The sequence below is a fragment of the Bacillus rossius genome, chromosome 6 (assembly GCF_032445375.1).
Source record: "Bacillus rossius redtenbacheri isolate Brsri chromosome 6, Brsri_v3, whole genome shotgun sequence".
In the NCBI taxonomy this organism is placed as follows: Eukaryota; Metazoa; Arthropoda; class Insecta; order Phasmatodea; family Bacillidae; genus Bacillus; species Bacillus rossius.
Genome location: NC_086334.1, coordinates 23,432,706 through 23,458,681, shown reverse-complemented (window position 1 = coordinate 23,458,681; position 25,976 = coordinate 23,432,706). Strand labels below are relative to the sequence as shown.

Below are 25,976 nucleotides of genomic sequence, written 5' to 3'. Positions count from 1 at the left end.
ACAAAAATCAGAGGTTTGCCAAAATACAGTTTTATTTTATGTAATATGACTACTGCTACATTCAGTAAAATATTTCCATGCAAACAATTTTTTAAAAAGTCCCAAACTCTACAACCACCGTTAAACCAAACATTTTAGTTCGTGATGTCAGCATTTTCCATACAAATGATGTCACATGAAAATATGCAATATAGACATAAACAGTATAGATTTTCAGTCTTGTATTAAAACTTCTGTAGCACCGGCCTCCCAAGAAATGGTTTGAATTTCTTTCAAACAATATTAATTAATTTTACCTGGCATTTCAAAATTCTCAAAATTGTTAAGATTTTGACAGCCAAGAAAAATGAAATGAGTTTTTGTAATAGAAATCCAAACCATATCATGGAGAAGCCTGTGGCATTGCAGTTAAACCTAAAAAGTTTCAGTTCTACAATAAATTAAATTCTCCTTATTTGTACAACCCAAAAACGTTAAAAATGTAACTTTGGCAGATAATTATTCGAAAAGTATGCACTGTATATTTTTTTTCATTTCGCGAAAGTTAAACAACTGAAAAAGTCTAAAAGTTTATCAGTGATTAATATAAATATAAAATCATTACCTGAAATGGGAGGCACACCCTTAAGTACAAGTACACTATAACCAATCAACTAGGGCAATGTGTGATTTTGAATTTAAAATTTACGAGGGTTTAGTTAAGTAAAATTTAAAGTAAAATTTCAAAGAAATAATTAAATGCAAGGTAAAAACTATGACTGGTTCTACCTTAACCAAATACATTGCAAATATGAGATGAAAAACTTGTAAGTGGTTCGGCCAACAATAAGCTTTTTAAGGCACATCTTTTTTCTATATTAAAAACTATCTAAAACAATAGTAGACTATGATTAACACAAAATTTCATTTACATTGGGATGATAAAAAAATTGAATGCAAACATTACATTGCTTTCAACTTGTATGAACATTTTGATATCTTTAACATAAAAGAAAATGATATAGTTTATGTTCTATATGTAAGGCCCTACCTATCCTTCAAACATTCTACAAAAATATTAAAATGTAGTTTTGATAAAAACATATGCATGTGTTTTGTCCCCAAAAATGCCAAAACACATCAGATGTGGCCCCCCAGCATGACTGAAAAAAAAAACTGTTCAAAAGAAAACAAATTTTTCATCGCATTAGCAGCGTTAAAATCTCTAGGTCGTTGAATCATGTTAACACAATGAAGTGTCCCAAACAAAGTACTTACCTGTTTCAGGGTCACATATACTGCTAATTTTTTCAGGTGATCCTTTTGTGTGAACTGTCATGTAGTTAGATCCTAATGTGCGGGTTATCACAGTCAGACACTGCAAGGATGAGCTAAATGGGAACTGACGAATGATGCCTATTTCATGTGGAAACTGAAAAGGCAACCAACACATTCGTAAAAATTAGGCACAAGTGAATTTTATGATAATTATGAACACACAATCCAACTACCTGTTTTATTTTTTTATAGTTTAACAAGGAAGAGTGAGAATCAAAACTCTTGAGCAGCACTGAAACAAATGATATGGTGTGCAATAGGCTCCAAAAGTGTTAGACCCAAAATTTCCAAACTTATATGCAGAAAATGTAATAAAATTATAATGGCTGCCAGGCCAAAAGCAATCATGAGATATGAATGGATACATAAGCACCAATCTGAGAAAATGATGAGGTTTTCATCGCTTGTTTAAGACAGGGATTATCTTTCAACTAAAAGTTGATTTATAGAAAAATAACACAAGCTCAATGTTGTTTTCAAAATTATCAGAAAAATAAACTACCATGATTTAAAGTTGCTATTAGCACCTTTAGTTCGCTAGCAGCTGCAAGCTTCATTAAGTGGATGGGTTTTGCCAGACAATACCTTATGACTGTGTGGTAGGCAAAGAGAAATGCCACACACTTACTGTTTGCTTGTCTATGACCTACCTCCTACGATTTTCTATTATAAAACTAATTTACTCCCTTTTCACTCCTTTTGGAATGTAATTTCATAATTATATGTAGTCTGTCACTCTCCTGTTCATAAACTATCTATATGCAAAAAATCATGTTGAATCGTTGCTCCGTCGCTGCGTGAAAGGACAAACAGACAAACAAATTCACATTTATAATATTAGTAGGGATAATGACTCCAAAATAGTTGTAAGAGATCAGCTTCCTTGGCATGCGAACATACAAGCATTTAAGTTCGTTTCTCTTTACTAAACAAAACCAATTCCAATGAATCCAATCATCATATTGAGTACAGTAATTATAAAAACTTAATCAAAGCCAGCATTTATAGTTGGAGCAAACAGGAATGTGACAAAAACCAGAATACTGATAAAAAAATGTTTAAACACACAATAGCAAGCAAGAATCATGCAACGTTACCTGCAATTCCAATCACCTTTCAAATATTTTTTTTACTCACATGCACTCCATTAATCTTTGTTTTTACTTATATGTACTTACAGTGAGCATTAAGGTAAACATACATTAAGGCATGCATGTTTTAATTCATTAGTTGTCCTATGTTTACCAAAGAACTTCATGCAGTACCCACAACTCATACAAGCTTTAAAAAAATATATGAAAATGCATACTGATAAAAAAGCAATGCATTTAATTATGTACAAATATACCTGGCATGTCTAAAAACTTTACGTGGGGTCACACCAATAAAACAGCATTCTAAACTATTATATGCAAACACTAAGTACAAACGGAGGAAGTTACAAGTGCAAATCTACAAATTCACACTAGGAGTCCAATTAGACATACATAGTGTCAAGAGGAGAAGCTTATATCTGCATTCTGACATATCTGTTAACAAAGTTCTTGATTCATCCATGATCATATTATTGATTATCTATATTAGGATATAAATATAACTTTTTTTTTTTTAACTTTTTTAAATTTCTGAATACTCAATGGAAAAGTTGTTTAAAATTCATATCAAGCTATTAGTTTTCGCATCCCTGCAAAACGCACCTTGCTCGAAAAAAGTGGCCACTATTTTGTAAAGATTGGTTTTCACAATTAGTTACACACTCCCAAAAACTTCTGCAAGGTTATTAAAGAAAAAAAAGTTAGGCTGTTCCGTGCCTAAGTGGTATGATAATGTAGCTGTAATAAACAATGTCACTTGATTTATTTAAGTGCTACACAAACTAGTAAAACAGAAACAAAAACTGAGCTAACCATTTGAACTGACAAGTTATGTTACTAAGACATACAATGAATTTAGTCTTTTTTGCAAGAAATGACAAAATATAATTTAAAAATTAAATATATGTAGATAAAGAGCTGATTAAAATTATTGGTAAAATTATCAAGTACATAGTCAAACTAAAAAAATAAAAAATAATAAAAACATATTTGTCAAAATACAAACAATATTCTAACTTGCTCTTAAAACACAATGAGTTAAAATCACTACATTTTATGCAAATAGATTGTAGTGGCTGGTGATTCAAAATACGGCTATTCACATTATGTTATACAAGATAAAAAGTTTCCCGGCAACAGTCAAGTACGAAAGGAAAGAAAAAAAAAACACCTCTAAAATATGTAGTCGGTCCTCGGTTCCACCGCCGGTTCTCAGCAAATTAACCAGCACTGAGAACCCTAAATACGTCAGTACCGGTACCACGGAAAGCATAACAGTGAAAATAAAATAGACTCCCGGTAAAACGCCGGTGACCAACACACACACGCATCTTTTTTAACTTCACTTTAAGCTTCATGCGACAAGTGAATGGTTAGTAAATCTTCCCTCCCTTGATGGAAAGATAACGCTGACAGAAAGTGATGGAACGTAAACAGAGTTCTTTGTGCCGAGATCCAGAACATTTTTTATCCCTCTTTTCACTAGCAGACAGGGATGATCGTTCAACCAAAATTAGATTTATAGAAAAATAGCACAAGTTCAATGTTGTCTAATACCAATTAACTGTAGGTATTACCTACGACGTTTGCAGCTTTACATCACTTATAACTAGAGACCTGGAAATATAAAGACTTGTGAATTGGCGACAGTAGTAAATGTTTGTTTTTAATGAAACTTAATTATGATTTCAAAGGCATTATGACTTCGGATTCACTCACGATATTATTTGTAAATGATTTTAATCCCAAATTTTCGTATCTATTCACGAATATCCACAAATTTTTAGTTAGTCATGAGCTTCAGCATGCTTGGAAATGCACTCCTCTCCAAAGATACTGGCCACTACTGGTCTCTCATAGATTTTCTGCACTGTTATTGTACCATGTCATATTGGGCTCCTACTGTTTACTACCACACAAAAATATTTCTGGAGTTCTGATTCGGTTGTTTTACCTTAGCATTTTGTCCATCACACATTACCTCCCACTCTATAATATCTTGGTTTTCCTAAAAGAAATCACACCAAATTCCAAGTTTAAAGACTGTTATATCAATTTCAACTGAAAATATACATCTATTAATACAAAAATAAATAATTCATGAAAATGAACTGGTTTTACATTTACAACACTGCCAACATCAAATTTTCAAGGAGCAGACAGCATTTTGTCATCTTCTTTCAGTTGTTAGAGCTACTGGAAGACATGCTTGGCATTGCAGCTTACGGCTCAGCCCCACAGCCATGTTGGATTGTTTTATTAATATTATGTTACGACAAAAATAGTGAAACATCTGCAGGAATTGCATTAAAACCAAATAAACAAAGAAAAAGCAACAACCCAACACCGCAGAAAAAGCAGAGCCTTAAGGGGCCAAAGCAACTACACAAAGCTAGGCTTTTAGAAAGCATAAATCAATTTTGGGTGTAAAGATTAAAGCAATCAATATGAAACAAGGCATTCAGATCAAATAAGAATATGAATTATCAAGCAACAGAGGAACAAGAATAAAGATGTACAAGAAAAGTAATGAATAAAATGCAAATTATTTACAATTTCTTTTAAAGCTACTAGTTAAGATGGAATGCTGCCAGATTGGACAGTTTGACTAATGGGTTTAAAAAAAAATAACTGGATTAGGGAATTTTTAAGTTCTGAGAATTTTCACCCCAGTCATTTGTTGTTTACCATTTTATTGCAGAAAGCAAAAGTAAACCACTGTGAGATAATCACCCCGAGTTTGTCAAGGGTTTGACATAGTTGTCCATTACAACGGTGTTGCCTGAGGGAATGGTCTTAGAAGCTATGTGGGTTCATGAAGGTCCAGACCCTACTGGTGTCACAGGGACCCCCACTGCAGCCATCATAAATAGTACTTGATACTTTTAAATTTATAAAAATTGCTGTAATTTCCATTTCTCTTCCAAAGGAAAACAAAAACAAATGTAAATGTGACAAGTGATGAACAAATTCTACAATCTTAGCTTATGAGAATGTACATTCCAATATGTGCATTCAACTAATTTTAGTAAACCGAAAGCTGTATATGGGAAGCGTTTAACAAAAACCTTTTATTACTCTATACAAAAAAATTCACACCTGCAAGGTCAATTGTGTGTGTTCTCCAAGAAAATGCTCTATATCAAACAATCCACAGATTTAAGTCATGGAAGAGTAAAAAAAATTTTCATGAGCACAAAAAAAAAATGTAATCTGAAAATTTTACAATAAGTATTGCTGCAGCAGTATGTACGTACGTACTGTACTATAACATCAAGTTAAAGATAAACTGATCTGCATTTCCAATGGAACCTCAAAAACATTCCTTTTATCTAAACACTTAACTGTGTTTATATGCTGCATTTAAAATAAAATTTTACCTAAGCAAAAAAAAAACTGTAATAGGATGTTAACAAACTTGAAATACATTTATCATACAAACCCTGGAAATTGGTCTGACGATTGTGGGCGCAAGCTGGTCAAACTTGTGCGTATCTTCGGCTGGCTCAAGCAGCTCCTGGCAAAAATACAAACTGTAATTAACTAGCCGTGCACATACCTCCTATACTGAATTACAATGTTACCTACCTACAACAACAAAACTTAAGAATCTGGCACTGTATGTTTCAAATCTTTACATGTACTGAATTGTTGCACATTTAAAAGAGAAAAATAACATTTTTAGTATTGGAGCTAATGCCTGATTAGTTAGTGGAATTGTTTTCACATGTTAAGGGGCCCACCTAATCAGGGGTGTATTTTTGTTAGTGGGGCGGGATGGTAAGTGTGATGCTCGCTGGTGTTTCTAACGCTGTATTGCCTCTGAACTGGTGCGCAGTCTTTCGCAGTACATAGGGACATTATGAGATTTGAGTGGTAACAGTAATTTTATTTAGTGGAGAAATGATGAAAAAGGTGCAATGCAAGTATTCAGAGTGCTTTCAAGAACATTTACCTGCCTTAAAAATTATTCTGAAAACATGCACTCTAACCATTTTCACTCTTCTAAAAACACAGTTTAAAAAAAAAAAAATCCGGAAACAGAACTGTTCATCCGCTCTCAAAATATTCTTAAATGGCTTGGCTTCTGGGTTGTAGCCAGAAGCCAAGCAACTTCAGACAATGGCTGCGAGAGCCTGTGATCTTTATATTTTTTAAAATTCTTTTCGTAAACAGACTCCACACTGATATCTTCGGCGGTTTTCAAATCCCGTGGTTTTTCCTGAAGCTCACATCCTGTATATGTACCCGGGCAGACGGGGCCCTTGAACATTAGTGACATTTCCAGCTCCTCAGTTACCAGGAACAGCAGATGCAATGGTAATCTGCATTAGTGAAGTTCTTAACCTGTACAGGCTGATTCCACATCGGTTTTTGAACATTGCTCTAAGTGTTGAGATATCATGACAGTAAATTTGAACTTGTAAAGGTAATTTTATGGTGAATATGTTGGTTTTTAGTACCTGCAACCTGACTCTTGAATATTCAGTAGGCCCTAAGAACAGAGTTGTAACATCACTCTGCACTGTGCAGATACCAGCTACATGATGAGATTGCAAGATCAAAAGTTTTAATTTTTTCAATATGTGACGGTATGGGAAACCAAGCTTCAAAGTTGTCATAAACCTCACTTTCATCAGGATCATTTTCAACATAAATGATGAGTATCATTAAAATTGAGGGTTTTTATGGGCCAAGCTTTACAAAACAAAAACACCACAGCCAACACTGGAGTTAATTTTATTTAAGACAGATTTGACCTGTTCAAATTATAATGGCTCATCAAAATTTAAACAACAAAAACCTATTTTTTTGTGCATAGTAATATTGTTACATCTATTATCTTTGAAAGATTTGTGCAATGGGAGTGCATGACTTGATGTAAGCTTTTGGACATACGCCATTGCTAATCACATATATGTCTGTAGAAGAAAACTAAAAAATACCCTAAATTTGTGGTTTTGTCTTTTGGGTATTTTTTAGTTTTCTTCTACAGACATATATGTGATTAGCAATGGCGTATGTCCAAAAGCTTACATCAAGTCATTGTTACATCTAGTAGGAATTTCTTTGTATGTCTTATTTGTAAACATGACACATAAAAAATATTTATGAACTATGCATGATGCTATAGGGATAAAATAAATATTTCTTACCCAGCCTGTTGAGTTGAACATCAAAATGTCAAGAGGGTCACCTGACAATGCTCCATTGATGAATGTGAGGGAATGGCACGTGGCAATGGCTGCAACGAGTTGTGAGGATGAAGGCAGATCTTTGGGGGATGTGACCACATCTGATGAAAACCTGGCATTTTCACAAGCCACAATTCCCCACAGATCTAATCCTTCCTCTGTCAATGTGCCTGTCTGGAAGCCAAATATTTGTTAGTATTATTTTTTTTTGCTTTTTATTAACACAACTATTTTTAATTACATAAAAAAATTTTAACTTACTTATGCAAAATAATTAAACTTTTATCCATGTATAATCAGTTCAGTAAAAAAAAAAAATCTGCCAAGTTGCTATTTAGTACACTGAACAACAATTACCTTTCTACATACAAAAAAATTGTCAAATATTGGTAATTATTTAAATATCTGATTTCAAAACCAAAATTTAAAATAATGAAATATAGAGACTATCAAATCAAATTCAAACCATTAGTGATGGCTTAAATTGGAAAATACCAGCATGTACCATAAATAGGGAAAAAATAAGACCGAAATAACACCAAAAAGCATGCAACAAAACATATAACACATAAATGCAAGTTAATACACCAGTCAGCATCCTAAAAACATGAAATCAATCAGCTATTTGACAACACTTAACTAAAATGTTATCTTTTATTATAAAAAAAAATAGATTAGTGAAATGTATTTATTATTTATTAATTTATTTTGTACCAAAAAGTTAAAAGTATGAATTAAATATATTGGAAAAAAATAATAGTAGATTCTTTGATCTTGCATCTCTTATTAGTAACACTTTAAATGTTTTTACATTTACGATGTTGGCACATTTTTCAAACACACAAAAATATGCCAATTGATTTTTATTTATTTATTGAAATTTTTTTTTTATGTACAAGTGTGACACCTTACTTGAACAAGAGTATTTTTTTCAATTTATTTATTTATATATATATATATATATATATATATATATATATATATATATATATATATATATATAAAATTTGTAACAGTCAACATTGTAACACATATGTTATAGGTAAGGAAAGTAGTATGATAAAAATCTGCCTAACTGATTTTAGCTCTTAGGTGCAACTAAACCAGCGAAAGTACATTTAAGTTATTTTTATAGCAAGTGTGATATATTGTGTGGAATTAGGAAAATCCATTAACCACTGACACTTCCTTCAGTCACAGTGCCATATGATAGGATTGTAATCATATGCATGATGCATTGACTTAATTAAAGAAGAAAGCTTGTATGAAATGATGGGACACGTGTGTACATGGAAAGTTAACAAAAACAGAAATTAAAAAAGTAATGGGAGGGAAAGGAACAAGTATTCTGTACATCAATAAAGACAATGCAGTGAAACTATTCACATAAATTCAACATTACTACAATACACAATCTTTATTGATGGTGATACAATAAATTAACATTCTGTTCACTTACCTTATCAAAACAAACCACCTTAACTTTGCCGCAAACATTAATCCTCGGTGGAGAAATGCAGAAAATACCGCGCTTCTTCAGCCTGTTTAGTGAATACACAATCCCAACGGTCATAGCTGCAGGCATTGCGGGTGGAACTACAATGGTCACAATATCCAACGTACGTAAAACCAATGATTTAGTATCAACCTGAAACCCAAATATACATAATAAATACTTTCAGGCAAAACAATAAACAGAAAGTTGAACGTACCACTGCATTGTAAAATGCACAGTTTGGTGATGGCCAACCAGCTAACACTTTCCTTCGGTTGCAGGCAACTGAAGGAAGCAACAGAAAAGGTGGTATGAATGCTACTTTGAAACAATTTTGTCTAGAAAATACCAGGTTTTGCTGAACGAAATCATTCCTTTAAATGACAGAGCTACTGTACATCAGGCGAGAATATCATTTTGGATTATAATCGAGAACACAGTCTCAAGGGATCAGAAAAAATGTCTACCTAATTGTAACTGTGCCAAACATCACCAGACTATGGGGAACGTGATATCTTCAAATGCTAAATGGACCCATGCATTCAAATAAAGCAACCAAAGTATTTATGAACCAACATGATAATTAACTACTTCCAGTCAGCTTATGATCCAGAAATCAACCAAACTGTCAGTATATAAAAAAAACTAAGCAGACAGGACATAATGAAATTGAAGTACAAGACTTGGATACCACGTGATAAAATTATGAAGTCTAGAAACTGAGGCATGTGTAGGTTTTTTTTTTAGCACAATGCTAGTAGCATGAAGAGCTTGTAATCATTTTGTATACAGTTTTAAATTAATTGTTTGTGGGTAAAAATTACTAAATTTTTTTACATCACACATAAATCAATAAAAAACTTGGTTTTCGCAATCCTACAAACCTGAGTTTTTCAGAGTTTTGGGAAATCTAATTTTTTTATTCATTTATGAATGATATACAGTAATACATGTCAAAGGCTACACACAAATGATTAACTTAAAAATGTACATAGTACGATTAAATTGTCTTACTTCATGCTAAGGTTGACATAAAAATTGGCATTTAAGTTTCTGAAAAACCATTAAATAAATACATATTATATTTATAAAACACTTCATACACATAAACAATAGTTATACTATCAATTTATTTAAAATAGTGAGCAAAAATACAAAATTATGGAAGCAAAATAATTAAGGATGCACCCCCTTAAACAGAACATGTAGCTTGTTTGTCTGACAGAAACCTCAAAAAAGAGGTTAACAATTATTGTTTCTAAAAATATAGACCACTATATATTTTAATTTTTAATTTTCTTAACTTATCTCAACATAATGTGTTAAATGGAAACCAATAAAATAGCTCAATGCACCTGTCTATCAAAGGTAAATCCCAAACCATTATATCTCAAATTTATAAATGTCAAATTTACTCTGTTTATTATTATGTTCACAAGAGGATACTTACATGTCTGTTGAAATAAATACACAACCCCATTCCAATGATGGCAATGAAAAAGAGAAATGTAACAAATTTCATCGAGTCTTTGTAGAATTTGAACCCCAATGGTTTGGGGTACAAAATGGAACGAATTAATCCTCCTTTAGCTGTCGAAAAACCTGTCCGCACAACCAGTGCCAAAACCTGGAAGAAAACATTAACTGGATTATAATCTCAATTATCATTAAAAAATAACTACAGATACAGAATAGTATTTTATAAAGAATAATGTTAGGGCATTCTTTCTCATGCGATAAAAATCTTTTGATTTTCAAATTATTTTGCCACAGCTTGCAACACAACTTTTTTTTTTGTTCCCTGACATTGATACTGTTTTCTTTGTACACAGTCTACCGTAGCTGTTGTTTCGAAAGTCTTGTAAAGTTTTGGTTCATATATCTGCCAGTGTTGTCTTAAATATTTCATCCATTTATTTTGTCAACGTGCTATCGAACTTCAGCAGAATTTTAATGTTTTGATGGCAGCTAATCTTTGGTGGTTTCCTGTGTTCACATGATTCATGTCAAATCCTGGGCTTTCCGAACTATACAACGCAGCATCCTCATAGCAAGAATCATTCAAACAACATTTATCATATACACCAACAGGAAGAACACAGTTACATTAAACAACTCTCTAAAATTAGTACAGCCTACATATATAAGACAAATATGTTTCACCCCAATCACTCTCTTTAATTAAGAAATGCACAAAAAAAATTATATATTTACAAAAATTTAACATCAAATTGTTTGTAATGTCTTACCTTTTCGGAACCATAAAATCTTGTCTGAATGACATGAGTCCCACCAAACAGTGTGTGCCTTTTGTGGTAGACTGGGTCAAACACTTCTTGAATCAGCGAAGGCGGTGTTTTAATAACAGGGACACTTTCACCTGCAAGTATTCAATGTACCTTTTGAAAAGCAGCATTTTTATGCTACCAATATATGAAATACCATAACTTAACTACACACAAGACCACAGAAAAAACTACAGACAAGATCACAGATGAATTACACATAGGGAAAAGATTATATGGTGAGTTGCGATAAAACCAAAATAACTCAGAAAAGCAAGTCGATGTACCGCAAAACATCAAAATCAAAATGCAAGTTAATAGAGCATCACAGGACCAAAATTCTAGTTAAATCAAGGACTTAAGAAGCATTTAACCAAAACTTCATTTTATCACAAAAAAAAAAAAAGTAATCTTTTAATGTTTGAAATTCAACGAATGTCATCATTTCTGGACCAAAATCGTACCAAAATGTATAGATCAAAAAACTAAATTTAATTTATTATGCATCTCTTATTGAATCCCTTTTCAACCACAAATGCTGGTAAGTTTATTTTTATTGTTCTGAATTTATCTTTTTTAGACCAATTTTTTACATATTATTTTATCGTAAAAATGCAGCATACAAATACACTAATTTGGTGGAGTAAGTATTACAAAACAGAATTTATAAAAATAAAAACAAATAACACAGAAACCTATTTTAAAAATGAAATAGGACTAAAAATAAAACCATAACATCTTGTCTCTATTTATACATCAGTAACTAAACTTACCTGTCAACATACTCTCATTAACAACACAATTACCGGTGAGCAGTAATGCATCGCACGTCAACTGGCATCCCTGCTGCGGGATAGCTATGACATCACCGGGTACAAGGGAGTCTGCTTTCACATCCTCACAGACTCCATTTTTACGCATCACTGTCACCAGACTAGCATTGTGGACAGTTGCAAGGTTGTGCAATGCAACACTTTGCTGTCAGAGAACAAAAAAAGATGTAAGTTAGTTGGTGCTTCATTAACTTTTGCCAGGAAAAAGAACTTAATATAAGGTATAATAAAAATGCATAATCATGGCTACAGTTCATTCACTGTTCTCGATTTCAGATTTGGATCTCATATCTTAGTAAGGACTTCAACAATTTTTATAATTTTGATATATTATTTTAACTATACATAATGTATAGAAAAATATAAAGAAGAAAATATGTTTGTTCTTTCCTCAACCAGACCTTATGAATTCCATGGCTTTGAATGAAATTTTGCATGGGAAAAATGTATGGTGCAGACTATCATATAGGATATTTTTGATGCTGATAGCCAAAGTAGATCTGCAGCACTCATAAAATGATGTTGATCCCCCCCTCTTTTTTTTTTTAAAACAAAATCAATTTCACATCACCCCAATAAAGTACTTAACTGATTTTTGCATAAACATGCTAGTACTCATTCTTCTGCTAAAAATTAATTTTAACGAACGTGAAACATATATTTAAGGCGTAAAAAAAAGGGTACACATTTATTTTACAAAACTTTCTTTCACAAAAATACTTTTAGTACCTTATGACCTAAATTATTTTTCTGACCTCTTTGTATGTCATTCTTATATTGGCACCACATGAAATAACTACTCAATATCCTGAATATAATTTTTCTGAATTTAAGTTGCAGTGGATATAATTCAGAGAATTGTTAAGTTTCTATCAAATTGCACACAAACCTTTCTAGTTTGAACAAGCGCAGTAATCACAGAAACTGCAGACAAGAAGAAAACACAGCCAGCATAGTAATAATACTCATCAAGGCACCACAGCGTAATACTATAAACTTGGAAAATATAAAATGGATTTAGAACTTCTTCAAGAAATAACTTCCAATACGACTTCACACCAACATCAATCACGTTACGGTCATAGAGGTGCAATCTGAAAACAGACACACATGATTAGTTACACTCACGAACCTACTATCTGCTCAATGCACACTGACTTACAGGGTTCCATTTCACCATTTTAATTTATATTAACATAATACACATGTAGACTTATTTGAATGGCTTGACATTCACAAAACAAAAACAACAAAATATATATATATATTGCACACTTTTTGCGTATTTAGCTACCAAGTTTTTTAATTTTTTGTAATACCAATGAGGAAAATTTAATGTATTACATAACTGAAATTATTGTATAACATATTTCAACCTTTCTTAAATTATGTAACTCTAGTTTTCCAGGAAAACATGTGGTTTTATTTTTCCCACTGACGTCTCTACAAACCACGGAGTGAAAACCATGGAAAACCGAAATCGGGATGGACAGGGTGGGATTTGAACCCAGTTCCTTCCAAACGTGCGTCCAATGGTTACTGTTGTGCCACCTGGCTCGGTAATCAATAACGCACAGAGTACACAACATCAAGCTAGCAGTATCATCAGGTTTTCAGCACAGCGCACACTCACAGCTGTGCTTGCTCCTGGGCCGTGTGGCCGTGCGCAGACTCCACCAGCTGCGCGAGCGTGCTCCTCCCATCGTCAAGGCCACACAGCTGCACGAAGACACACGCTTCTTCGTTCCACACATACTTCCTGTGGCAGTGATGGAAGTATCGAATCTGGCCGACAGTTCCCGTGCCCGGGAGACCGCACTGACATTTCTGAACAGGCACGAGGAAGTAGTTTCCATGGCAGTTCTGGAATAGAAGAACAGTTTTTTACCCTGGTGCAGTCATTATTCAAGGGTGAAATTTGACATTTTTGACTGCTTAAATTCCTAAGTCACAGAAGGTTACATCACTCCAGTGAACTATGGTTGCTTCACCCAACTAAACTGACTCCACGTGATTGGTCAGATACTCTTTCAATCACAGACTCCAACATTAATTAACTGCAGGGATATCTGGACAGCAGCAAGCAGGTGGAAAATTACACCCTTTAATGGCTTGTGTTCGGGAGCCAACCAAATTATTTTGCTCCCATCCAGTTTGTTTAAACATCTTATGTTAAGTCTTCATTAACTATTTTTAGTTTTATATATGAAAAACTTTGATGCAAATAGTAAATTTTCTTATTTTGTGAAAACAAGTTTAAATTCTGTTGAATACTATATTACCAAAGAAGTAAAAATAAAATTCCAGTAGGTACCTACTATTAATGTTGTAATTTATTTTAAATGAATCTCTTTAAGTCCAGAGTTTTACACCAGAAATTACATTCGACTGTCAGGCACAACACAAATAAAATATTTTCTAACAATTCATGTTCAAGGTTATTCTAAAGCAGCATAACATATCTATAAAAAAAAATCCAAAAAGTTTCTTTTTTTACAATCTGAAAAGTTTTTCCATCATTCTGTAAGAATTTTACCATTTTAAAAAGTGGTTAGGTAAGGATGGGTACATTCAAATATTAAAAATACTGTGAAATAGTTTGGAACAGTTGGCAAGCAACTAGACACCAATTACAATGTAGCTAACCTAACCAACTGTTTACATGATGTAACAATAATTTTTCATGTAGCTAACTGAGTCTAACCAACAGTAAGTATAAGTTCCTTATCACATATACAAGTTTATACCTTGATCTCAATGGATTGATCCTGTGGTACATTATGCTTGTTGTTTTAATATAGTACTTTGAAAGATCCTGGACGTAACAAAAACTTGTGATATTACATTGCATTATTATTGCTAGCTGAATACGAAATAAATACCATAAGAAATGACACATAATTAGTTGGTATTGTGATATTTGAGTTTTCTTTATGTACCGGACCATACAACACTAACATAGGCATGATATGCCATAAGGATCAAAGGATAAACATAGATCCTGATGATAATGTATGAGTAAATACATTTTATACACAAACATACTCACTTTAATAAGTATAAAGTCTGCTTGTGACAAGTAACACTTTGAACACTTCACATAAGCTGCAAAATTGTCATACCAGTAATGTAATAGGTACGGAAAACCACAAAGAACTACACATGCTAAATAGAAAAAGAAATATTTCACTCTATTTTTCTTGTACCCCACACAAATTAACTGATCTTCTAAATCGATGCACTGTGATGTATTGTCCGGAATATTTTCATAAGTCTGCTGTGTTCGCAAAAACGCATTCCACATATTACACAAAAATAGTACAATTAAATGGAATAAAATCAAAAATATAAATGTCACCCTTTCTAGAGAATTAACGATTCAATCATTCTGATTTTATTACATTTTATAACAAAGCCAACACAACTCTTTAAAAGAAACCTACACACCATTCCATAAAGGATGACTAACTGACTTTGTTGTATGTTGACAACAGTTATCTAATTATCTCGTTTTTTAAGACATTTCCATTGTTATTCTCAAAAGGTTATTCGGCAACCGGAGTCAAAATTATGCATTTGGACAGCAACAGCAACATACACACACATACATTGTGGCCATGACAGTTTTCACGTTTCAAAAACATTTACCCAAAAATAAAATAGACAAAATGTAAGCCAAAATACAACTACGAAGTCATAAAGGCAAAACGTAAGGCTAGTTAATAATATTTTAAAAAAATGCATTTTTAAACGTAATGTTAAAATTATTTAAAAGTCAAACATGATATATATTTCAAAAACTGGCATTATATTATAACAACTCCAGGACCAATACCAAGTATTGGCCGAACATCAGCCATGTACCAAATGAAAGCTGTAACATTTCTTAACAAAATATAATGTTCAGAATTTTTGTCTGGGCCGACACTTTTAATGCCGACGGACAGCAACAAGATCGCGCGCCCTGTTTTCCTTGCAGGCAATAACTTCACCCGCCCATTACAGGACCTGAAAAACACCATTTTATTTCTCCGTTTAAAACTGAAATATATAAATCCAACTACAAGGTCCTAAACGCAAGATAAGATGCTGTGTATTTAACTAAAAAAAATAGTATTTATTAATAGTATTCTTTAAATTATATAAGATCAAAGAAGGTACATATTTCAAAAACCTGCATTTTATAAAAACGACTCCAGGACTCATACCAAGTATTGGCCGAACATCAGCCATGTACCAAATGAAAGCTGTCACCTTACTTAACAAAATATACTGTTCAGAATTTTTGTCTGGGCCGACAGTTTTAATGCCGACGGACAGCAACAAGTTCGCGCGCTTAGTTTTACTTGCAGGCAATAGCTTCACCCGCCCATTACAGGACCTGAAAAAACCATTTTATTTCTCTGTTTATAACTGAAATATAAAATTCGACCTACAAGGTCCAAAACGCAAGATATGGCGCTTTGTATTTAATTTAAAAACTTAGTATTTGTTAATAATATTATTAAAATTATTTAAGGTCAAATAAGTTACATATTTCAAAAACTTGCATTATATTAAAATGACTCCAGAACTCATACCAAGTATTGGCCGAACATCAGCCATATACCAAATGAAAGCTGTCACCTTACTTAACAAAATATACTGTTCAGAATTTTTGTCTGGGCCGACACTTTTAATGCCGACGGACAGCAACAAGATCGCGCGCCCAGTTTTACTTGCAGGCAATAACTTCACCCGCCCATTACAGGACCTGAAAAAACCATTTTATTTATCTGTTTAAAACTGAAATTTAAAAATCCACCTACAATATACTAAACGAAAGATATGGCGCTTTGTATTTAATTTAAAAACTTAGTATTTGTTAATAGTATTATTAAAATTACTTAAGGTCGAAAAAGGTACATATTTCAAAAACTTACTTTATATTAAAACGACTCCAGGACTCATACCAAGTATTGGCCGAACATCAGCCATGTACCAAATGAAAGCTGTCACCTTACTTAACAAAATATACTGTTCAGAATTTTTTTCTGGGCCAACACTTTTAATGCCGACGGACAGCAACAAGTTCGCGCGCCCAGTTTTACTTACAGGCAATAGCTTCACCCGCCCATTACAGGACCTAAAAAAAACCATTTTATTTCTCCGTTTAAAACTGAAATATATAAATACAACTACAAGGTCCTAAACGAAAGATAATATGCTTTGTATTTAACTAAAAAAATAGTATTTATCAATAGTATTCTTTAATTTATATAAGGTCAAAGAAGGTACATATTTCAAAAATTTGCATTTTATAAAAACGACTCCAGGACTCATACCAAGTATTGGCCGAATATCAGCCATATACCAAATGAAAGCTGTAACATTTCTTAACAAAATATACTGTTCAGAATTTTTGTCTGGGCCGACACTTTTAATTCCGACGGACAGCAACAAGATCGCGCGCCCTGTTTTCCTTGCAGGCAATAACTTCACCCGCCCATTACAGGACCTGAAAAAAACCATTTTATTTCTCCGTTTAAAACTGAAATATATAAATCCAACTACAAGGTCCGAAACGCAAGATAAGATGCTTTGTATTTAACTAAAAAAAATAGTATTTATTAATAGTATTCTTTAAATTATATAAGATCAAAGAAGGTACATATTTCAAAAATTTGCATTTTATAAAAACGACTCCAGGACTCATACCAAGTATTGGCCGAATATCAGCCATATACCAAATGAAAGCTGTAACATTTCTTAACAAAATATACTGTTCAGAATTTTTGTCTGGGCCGACAGTTTTAATACCGACGGACAGCAACAAGTTCGCGCGCTTAGATTTACTTGCAGGCAATAGCTTCACCCGCCCATTACAGGACCTGAAAAAACCATTTTATTTCTCTGTTTAAAACTGAAATATAAAATTCGACCTACAAGGTCCAAAACGCAAGATAAGATGCTTTGTATTTAACTAAAAAAAATAGTATTTATTAATAGTATTCTTTAAATTATATAAGGTCAAAGAAGGTACATATTTCAAAAACCTGCATTTTATAAAAACGACTCCAGGACTCATACCAAGTATTGGCCGAACATCAGCCATGTACCAAATAAAAGCTGTCACCTTACTTAACAAAATATACTGTTCAGAATTTTTGTCTGGGCCGACACTTTTAATGCCGACGGACAGCAACAAGTTCGCGCGCCCAGTTTTACTTACAGGCAATAGCTTCACCCGCCCATTACAGGACCTAAAAAAAACCATTTTATTTCTCCGTTTAAAACTGAAATATATAAATACAACTACAAGGTCCTAAACGAAAGATAATATGCTTTGTATTTAACTAAAAAAAATAGTATTTATCAATAGTATTCTTTAATTTATATAAGGTCAAAGAAGGTACATATTTCAAAAATTTGCATTTTATAAAAACGACTCCAGGACTCATACCAAGTATTGGCCGAATATCAGCCATATACCAAATGAAAGCTGTAACATTTCTTAACAAAATATACTGTTCAGAATTTTTGTCTGGGCCGACAGTTTTAATGCCGACGGACAGCAACAAGTTCGCGCGCTTAGATTTACTTGCAGGCAATAGCTTCACCCGCCCATTACAGGACCTGAAAAAACCATTTTATTTCTCTGTTTAAAACTGAAATATAAAATTCGACCTACAAGGTCCTAAACGCAAGATAAGATGCTTTGTATTTAACTAAAAAAAATAGTATTTATTAATAGTATTCTTTAAATTATATAAGGTCAAAGAAGGTACATATTTCAAAAACCTGCATTTTATAAAAACGACTCCAGGACTCATACCAAGTATTGGCCGAACATCAGCCATGTACCAAATGAAAGCTGTCACCTTACTTAACAAAATATACTGTTCAGAATTTTTGTCTGTGCCGACAGTTTTAATGCCGACGGACAGCAACAAGTTCGCGCGCTTAGATTTACTTGCAGGCAATAACTTCACCCGCCCATTACAGGACCTGAAAAAACCATTTTATTTATCTGTTTAAAACTGAAATTTAAAAATCCACCTACAAGATACTAAAAGAAAGATATGGCGCTTTGTATTTAATTTAAAAACTTAGTATTTGTTAATAGTATTATTAAAATTATTTAAGGTCGAAAAAGGTACATATTTCAAAAACTTACTTTATATTAAAACGACTCCAGGACTCATACCAAGTATTGGCCGAACATCAGCCATGTACCAAATGAAAGCTGTCACCTTACTTAACAAAATATACTGTTCAGAATTTTTTTCTGGGCCAACACTTTTAATGCCGACGGACAGCAACAAGTTCGCGCGCCCAGTTTTACTTACAGGCAATAGCTTCACCCGCCCATTACAGGACCTAAAAAAAACCATTTTTATTCTCCGTTTAAAACTGAAATATATAAATACAACTACAAGGTCCTAAACGAAAGATAATATGCTTTGTATTTAACTAAAAAAATAGTATTTATCAATAGTATTCTTTAATTTATATAAGGTCAAAGAAGGTACATATTTCAAAAATTTGCATTTTATAAAAACGACTCCAGGACTCATACCAAGTATTGGCCGAATATCAGCCATATACCAAATGAAAGCTGTAACATTTCTTAACAAAATATACTGTTCAGAATTTTTGTCTGGGCCGACACTTTTAATGCCGACGGACAGCAACAAGTTCGCGCGCCCAGTTTTACTTACAGGCAATAACTTCACCCGCCCATTACAGGACCTGAAAAAACCATTTTATTTATCTGTTTAAAACTGAAATTTAAAAATCCACCTACAAGATACTAAACGAAAGATATGGCGCTTTGTATTTAATTTAAAAACTTAGTATTTGTTAATAGTATTATTAAAATTATTTAAGGTCGAAAAAGGTACATATTTCAAAAACTTACTTTATATTAAAACGACTCCAGGACTCATACCAAGTATTGGCCGAATATCAGCCATGTACCAAGTGAAAGCTGTAACGTTTCTTAACAAAATATACTTTTCAGAATTTTTGTCTGGGCCGACACTTTTAATGCCGACGGACAGCAACAAGATCGCGTGCCCTGTTTTCCTTGCAGGCAATAGCTTCACTCGCCCATTACAGGCCCTGAAAAAACCATTTTATTTCTCCGTTTAAAACTGAAATATAAAAATCCAACTACAAGGTCCTAAACGCAATATATGGCGCTTTGTATTTAACTTAAATAATTGGTATTTATTCTAGTGTATAGGGTTTGCCCTGAGACACGCCTAGGTCCTACCTTAAATTGGCCCCTTTCCCACACACTTTAGCTTAGTTTAATTTAAGTTAGGAAAACATTTCAATTGTCATTCGAGTCAGGCTTTTCAGGGGGGGTTTTCCACGCTCCTGACTGGCTTTAGACACACGTAGAAAAGGGATGATAGTCGAAGTTCTGTCATTTATACTCGATCCTAAAACCGGACGATTCGACGGCCGGCCTGGAAATAACTTCTCATACACTCCAGAGTTCACACATTTTTTAAGCATATTACCATGATGTTCGCAATAATTGGGGTTAATTGTTTCAAAATAAAACAATAATATACCATGTCATGCACTTTTTTAATACACAGTATTTGAATAAATTTTCCCTAACACATAAACCATACACGCTGACGTCATGAGTTTCTCAAGGTAACCTAATTTGGTACGTCTCTGGAGTTATACTTAATTTATAACCCATTTGCAAGAAGTCAAATGAATCGGAAACACATTGTCGAATAAAATTAGTAAGTATTAAATATTATATCTGTGACATCTTAATTATGTTACTTAGATACAGTGTGCTATCGGTACAAGAGTAAAATTTAACATTAGAGGTATGACAATTCATAATATTGTAAGTTTAATTGTACTTTTTTAATAACTACCAAAATACATACAAATTATGCAGATTTTCCTAGTTATATCCACTAAGAACACGGATATTTAATCATATAGGTAATTCATTTATTATTTATAGGGGAGACATTGAAGCAAACATTTTCTTTCAATTATTATACATATATGTGTAAGTATGCATGTGTATATATATATAAAGTCCACATTCGGCATTATCAATATGTATGTAATTGGGAAATTCATACATTGGAAGAATTTTTATAACTTGCAGGGTTATGCGGGATTGTGTAAAAAAATATGTACCTAACAATGAAAGGTGAGTATGTTAACATTTTCTAAATGAGGCTCAAAGATAAAGTTACGACACATTTTAAATTTACCTTTTTTGATTCAGGACCGTAGCTTATCAACTGTTCTGGTTCAGAAACTATCTTAATTATTACAAAGTACATCAGAATCCAGTGACGACCGGTGTATGAGCTGCAGCAGGGGAGTCAGTTTGCAAGCGCACTGACATTCACGACAAGCTTGATTCACCAATGCCCACAATGTCACAGAGGAGCCAGCGATTATCAACCAGTCGCAGCCACGCAGTGCGACGCTGCGTCTACTGGAAACAATTCTGAAGAGTTGGAATCTGCTGCATTCATTCGCTAGTCACCACAATAACAATACATTAGAATAATGTTGTTTATATACTATTGAGACCTTGCATGTGATGGTAACGGGCCAGCATCTCGTTACCTGTATTTAAGGGGCGAGAACATATCAATTAGTTCTGGAAAAAAAATTCCCAAGAATTATTAAAATAAAGTACATGAAAGATGCTGTTAATTGTACACCATACAATACACCATACAAAGTACATGCTGCATTTCAACAAATGTGCTTGCATGGTTAACGTAACGTTATATCAATGAGTAAATAGAAAATTTTATTCGAAATTTAGTCATTAGCCAACCCCAAGTGTGAAAGATATTCAAGCAATTATTTGCAATGTTGCAAATATGTTTTAAAATGGTGCAATTTATGGCTTACTTTTTCAATTTTTCTTTGTAATGAAACAAGAAACAACTTGCAACGTCACAAAAGGCTCGCTCAGGAAGGAGGGTGCAACCTCTCTTTGGAACGATCCTCTTGTTCAATGTCAAATGAGCTACTTGTCACTTGCATTTGTTATTTTCCTAGTGTTAACTAAGAGGTTTCTTATATTTCAATGGTGGTATACACCACAACACTTTATATTTGTTCGGTACATTCGTATAAGGGAAACTGTAATTACATAATCCAGAGAACATAACATCACTTGGAAACCACACGTACTAAGTGTAAGGTTCTATCATATAGTTAAACAAGTTTGGCTGGCAACAAACACAACAAATTATAATCGGCATTAAACGCAACATTCCCAGTCCATTGACCATAGTTCGAGTGCTTATAGAAGTTCTATATGAAACCAAATAAAAATAATTCTGTAATACTACTGTTATTATTCTCAAATGTATAGAAATATGGTTGTTCCTTCTTGTAATGGTACAGAACACAAAGGTTTACAGAAATATTGTGTCACTTAACAAACATTTGTATTTTTACATATGAACCCCTAATTCGGTTCCAATTACAATTTATCTTAATCTGTTTTAGCACAATATTGAGCTTAAAATTTCTTATCCTAATTACACTTCTCAACTACCTATGCGGAAATCGGATCAAATTGTTTTCTAATAAATAAAAAATCGAATAAATAGATACTTCAGCCTACATAACACCATACAGTTTCTGCGAGAATATTTATTACGTACTCATAACACTTAAGAAAATGTTACACAAATCATTGCTTGATATTCATTCGTTCTTCTGTTCTGTCAACTGTGAACATAACGGGTGAATCATCGTGAAGTTATATATGTATCCTTTTGCGCACCTTTCTCTTTCACTGGCTAGCAATTTGTGACGTCACTCTGGAGATATTTTGCTAAAGTAGGCTATGTATACGGAAATATACGTTAATCTGAGTTTTACATTTTGTTAGAACGGCGGTTATCAACAAATGATGATTCTAATGGCAAATTTATTTTCATTCAAGTAAATAAATTAAGAAATTAGATACCTATAACTAATTTTATTGCCTCATTTATTACAAAATAAGTTTTTTTCTGTATTTTGTTTTGTCTCCGCCCAATTTAGGTTTCGAATGGACGAAAGCTACGATATCATTTAATTTTGACAATCTTTTTTTTTATATAGCCTGAAGTGATTTTATTATTTATTTCAGTGTAATACATTCACAACACAAGTTTGGCTAAATAATGTTAAACTTTTGTAGCAGTGACACCAGTTAACTGTTGTTTGCCACAACCGTAATAAATTATTTTGTGCACTATATATTGTGTACTATATATTGTACTAACAAAATACTAGGCAGGAAAATAATAACGCGGTAGTTTAGATACGGAAAAAAAATCATTTCGCTGGTTAGTACAACCTCATCCGAAAAAAAAAGCATTTATTTCAAAAATCAAGATTATATAATTAAAAATATGTCACTCTTGTAATATTAATATTGATTATTTAAAAATGTTGCATGGTTATTAATCGTTTCACAAAGCTTAAATATTTAAATTTTTCAAAAATTCGTACTTTTTATTCTGCAGTTTTAAATGCTAAATCTGCCACTCCTCTTCCCGGAACTTACCTAACACAATCTTTACTTCTCTACCTGCAGATTGTTATCCCTATTTCAAGTAATGCTAATTTTCTAGAGAAGGTTCTCCATTAAGAACATTTAATGGTTTTTTGAATAACACCTATCCCGAAGAACGCCGTTAAGTATTTTTAATGTGGCTAACGTAACTTACCCAAACATTTACACCAATATACAGTATTTTAAATGAATATTGTATACAACCAATCATTCAAATAATTGAACAGTGTTCGAAATTAAATTACCTTATCCCTCCAGCCATTCACACGATTAAACAATGTTTTAAATTAAGCTAACAAAACTTAACCAACCATCCAAATGACTTAAAAGTATTTTAAAAGTAGCTAACGTAATACAAAATACAAAACCAATGGTAAAATACCGGTAATCTACCTCAATTATCTCAACAAATATTAGCAGAATCATCACACATAATTAAAGAATCTCAAAAAACATTTATAAGAATTTTATGTAAATATTTTCATAAGTGCTTAAACTATGAAAAATTGCCAAAATAAATAGCCAAACAATAAAGCACGAATATCAAAAATTCGAATTTATATTTCGCCGTTTTTTGTTAGTTCTATCAACATAACATGACATCAATTAATAATATAATTAAATGAAAATATTTGGTTTGCGTTTACAACCGAAAATTTGGGACACGTTACAATTGTTCCGAAGTTAATGCAAGTTATTTTAATAACGCAAGTAAGCGTATCAGATATATTAATTCATGTAACAATATGAGCTAAATTTATTTTCTAAATGAAACGTATAAACATTAATACTAATAGTTCAGTTTATAATAAACTTGCATCTGTATGTATCCTACATAAAAATTTGTGACAAGGTTATAATTCAGAAATTCATTAAAAAATAAAACACTTATTGAAATGCTGTGCCTTTGTTTAAATAAACTTTACTCAGCTGTCAAAGTTGAGGCCTACACAAACAAAAAAATCATTTTCTCAAGATCAGTTGCTATAAAAACTTATTTTGACCATTCATATAACCCTACCTCCCTTACTTCGTGCAATAATCTTTGCTAAAATTAGTCTTTGTTTGCACAATAACACTCAGTTCTGACACGTTATAGTTTTAAAAGAGATGGTTATTTATTATTTAATTCATTTTTGTTGTTTTAGTGTTATTTGGGTAACTATATTACACACAGTCTAGCAGTTTGTCAATTCATATCATCAAACTACCATTCAAACCCGCGCTCGTAGGCAGTATCACCAACGAAAAGTATGCGCGCAGAACGTGAAAATATTCGTCCGCGGATCGGGCAGGCCTGTACACTTAGGCCATTCGATTTTTCGCAGTAATCACTTGACAGTGCACCAACTCATACGCCTCACTGAAGAGATAACAAGCGCCTTCAACGTAAAAGATTATGTAGTTGCGACGTTTTTAGACGTAGAAAAAGCCTTCGACAGAGTTTATAACGCGGGGCTAATCTATACAAACTATATCAAACAAATTTCCTGGTCTGCTATACCAAGCTAGTCGCGTCCTACCTAGAAGACAGAACGTTTACAGTATCAACTTAAAGAACTATGTCTGACATCAAACAAATAAGAGCAGGCGTACCACAGGGCAGTATTCTAGGCCCTGTTCTATTTAACATACCTATATAGCCTTCTAGAGATTTGCCACGCCCCGAACACCGCCTAGTGAAGTTAGGCTGCTATGTGCTATGCAAACGACACGTTTCTGTATAGCAGATCATACACACTTCACCTAGCCACTACCAGACTGCATTAGCTTAGATTAAATTAGGCTAGGAAAAAAAACGGATGCATTAGCTGTGTGCTAGCAATGGTGTACGACCTGGCTTAGCAAAGTGAACACAACGATGTCCGAAGCTATTGTGTTTACTCGCGGAAATCTTCCACCTGTAGAACACAGGCCATAAATACGTTTGTTTGGCGAACAAATCCCACACAAGGACGTCGTAAAATATCTAGGCGTCCACATGGACAGGAAGCTTCTCTGGCACCATCATATAGATAATAAATGCCTAGAGAATTCAAGCTGAGGTTAGACTAAGCTCACTATATCCAGTAATGAGCAGGCGATGTGGAGGCACAGTAACGAACGGTTTACTGTGCTCTACAAAACACTGATTCACCCTATTATTACGTACGCAGCCCCAGTCTGGGCAACCACTGCGAAAACACATTTATTA

General features: G+C 33.1%; 1 protein-coding gene and 1 long non-coding RNA gene across 4 annotated transcripts in view; both read right to left on the bottom strand.

Annotated features, from left to right (window-relative positions):
• Positions 1-15,765, bottom strand: part of LOC134532874 (polyamine-transporting ATPase 13A3-like) — a 41,690-nt gene extending 25,925 nt beyond the window's left edge. For 2 of the 3 annotated variants that reach the window (XM_063369877.1, XM_063369879.1), the window contains exons 1-11: positions 15,269-15,765; positions 13,853-14,082; positions 13,109-13,313; positions 12,160-12,364; positions 11,351-11,481; positions 10,552-10,728; positions 9,066-9,254; positions 7,568-7,780; positions 5,854-5,928; positions 4,366-4,419; positions 1,258-1,411 (exon numbers count right to left, since the gene is read on the bottom strand). In XM_063369877.1, the coding sequence (XP_063225947.1) occupies positions 1,258-1,411; positions 4,366-4,419; positions 5,854-5,928; positions 7,568-7,780; positions 9,066-9,254; positions 10,552-10,728; positions 11,351-11,481; positions 12,160-12,364; positions 13,109-13,313; positions 13,853-14,082; positions 15,269-15,523 (1,888 nt within the window). In that variant the 5' untranslated portion in view covers positions 15,524-15,765. The remainder of the gene's footprint in view (positions 1-1,257; positions 1,412-4,365; positions 4,420-5,853; positions 5,929-7,567; positions 7,781-9,065; positions 9,255-10,551; positions 10,729-11,350; positions 11,482-12,159; positions 12,365-13,108; positions 13,314-13,852; positions 14,083-15,268) is intronic. The other variant, XM_063369878.1, reaches the window with a different exon arrangement.
• A 5,015-nt stretch (positions 15,766-20,780) lies between these two features.
• On the bottom strand, positions 20,781-24,283 carry LOC134532872 (uncharacterized). Its single transcript, XR_010075196.1, has 2 exons — positions 22,772-24,283; positions 20,781-21,688 (listed from the first exon to the last, which is right to left on the bottom strand). It is a non-coding gene; the product is annotated as an uncharacterized LOC134532872 (long non-coding RNA).
• Positions 24,284-25,976: the final 1,693 nt, after the last annotated feature.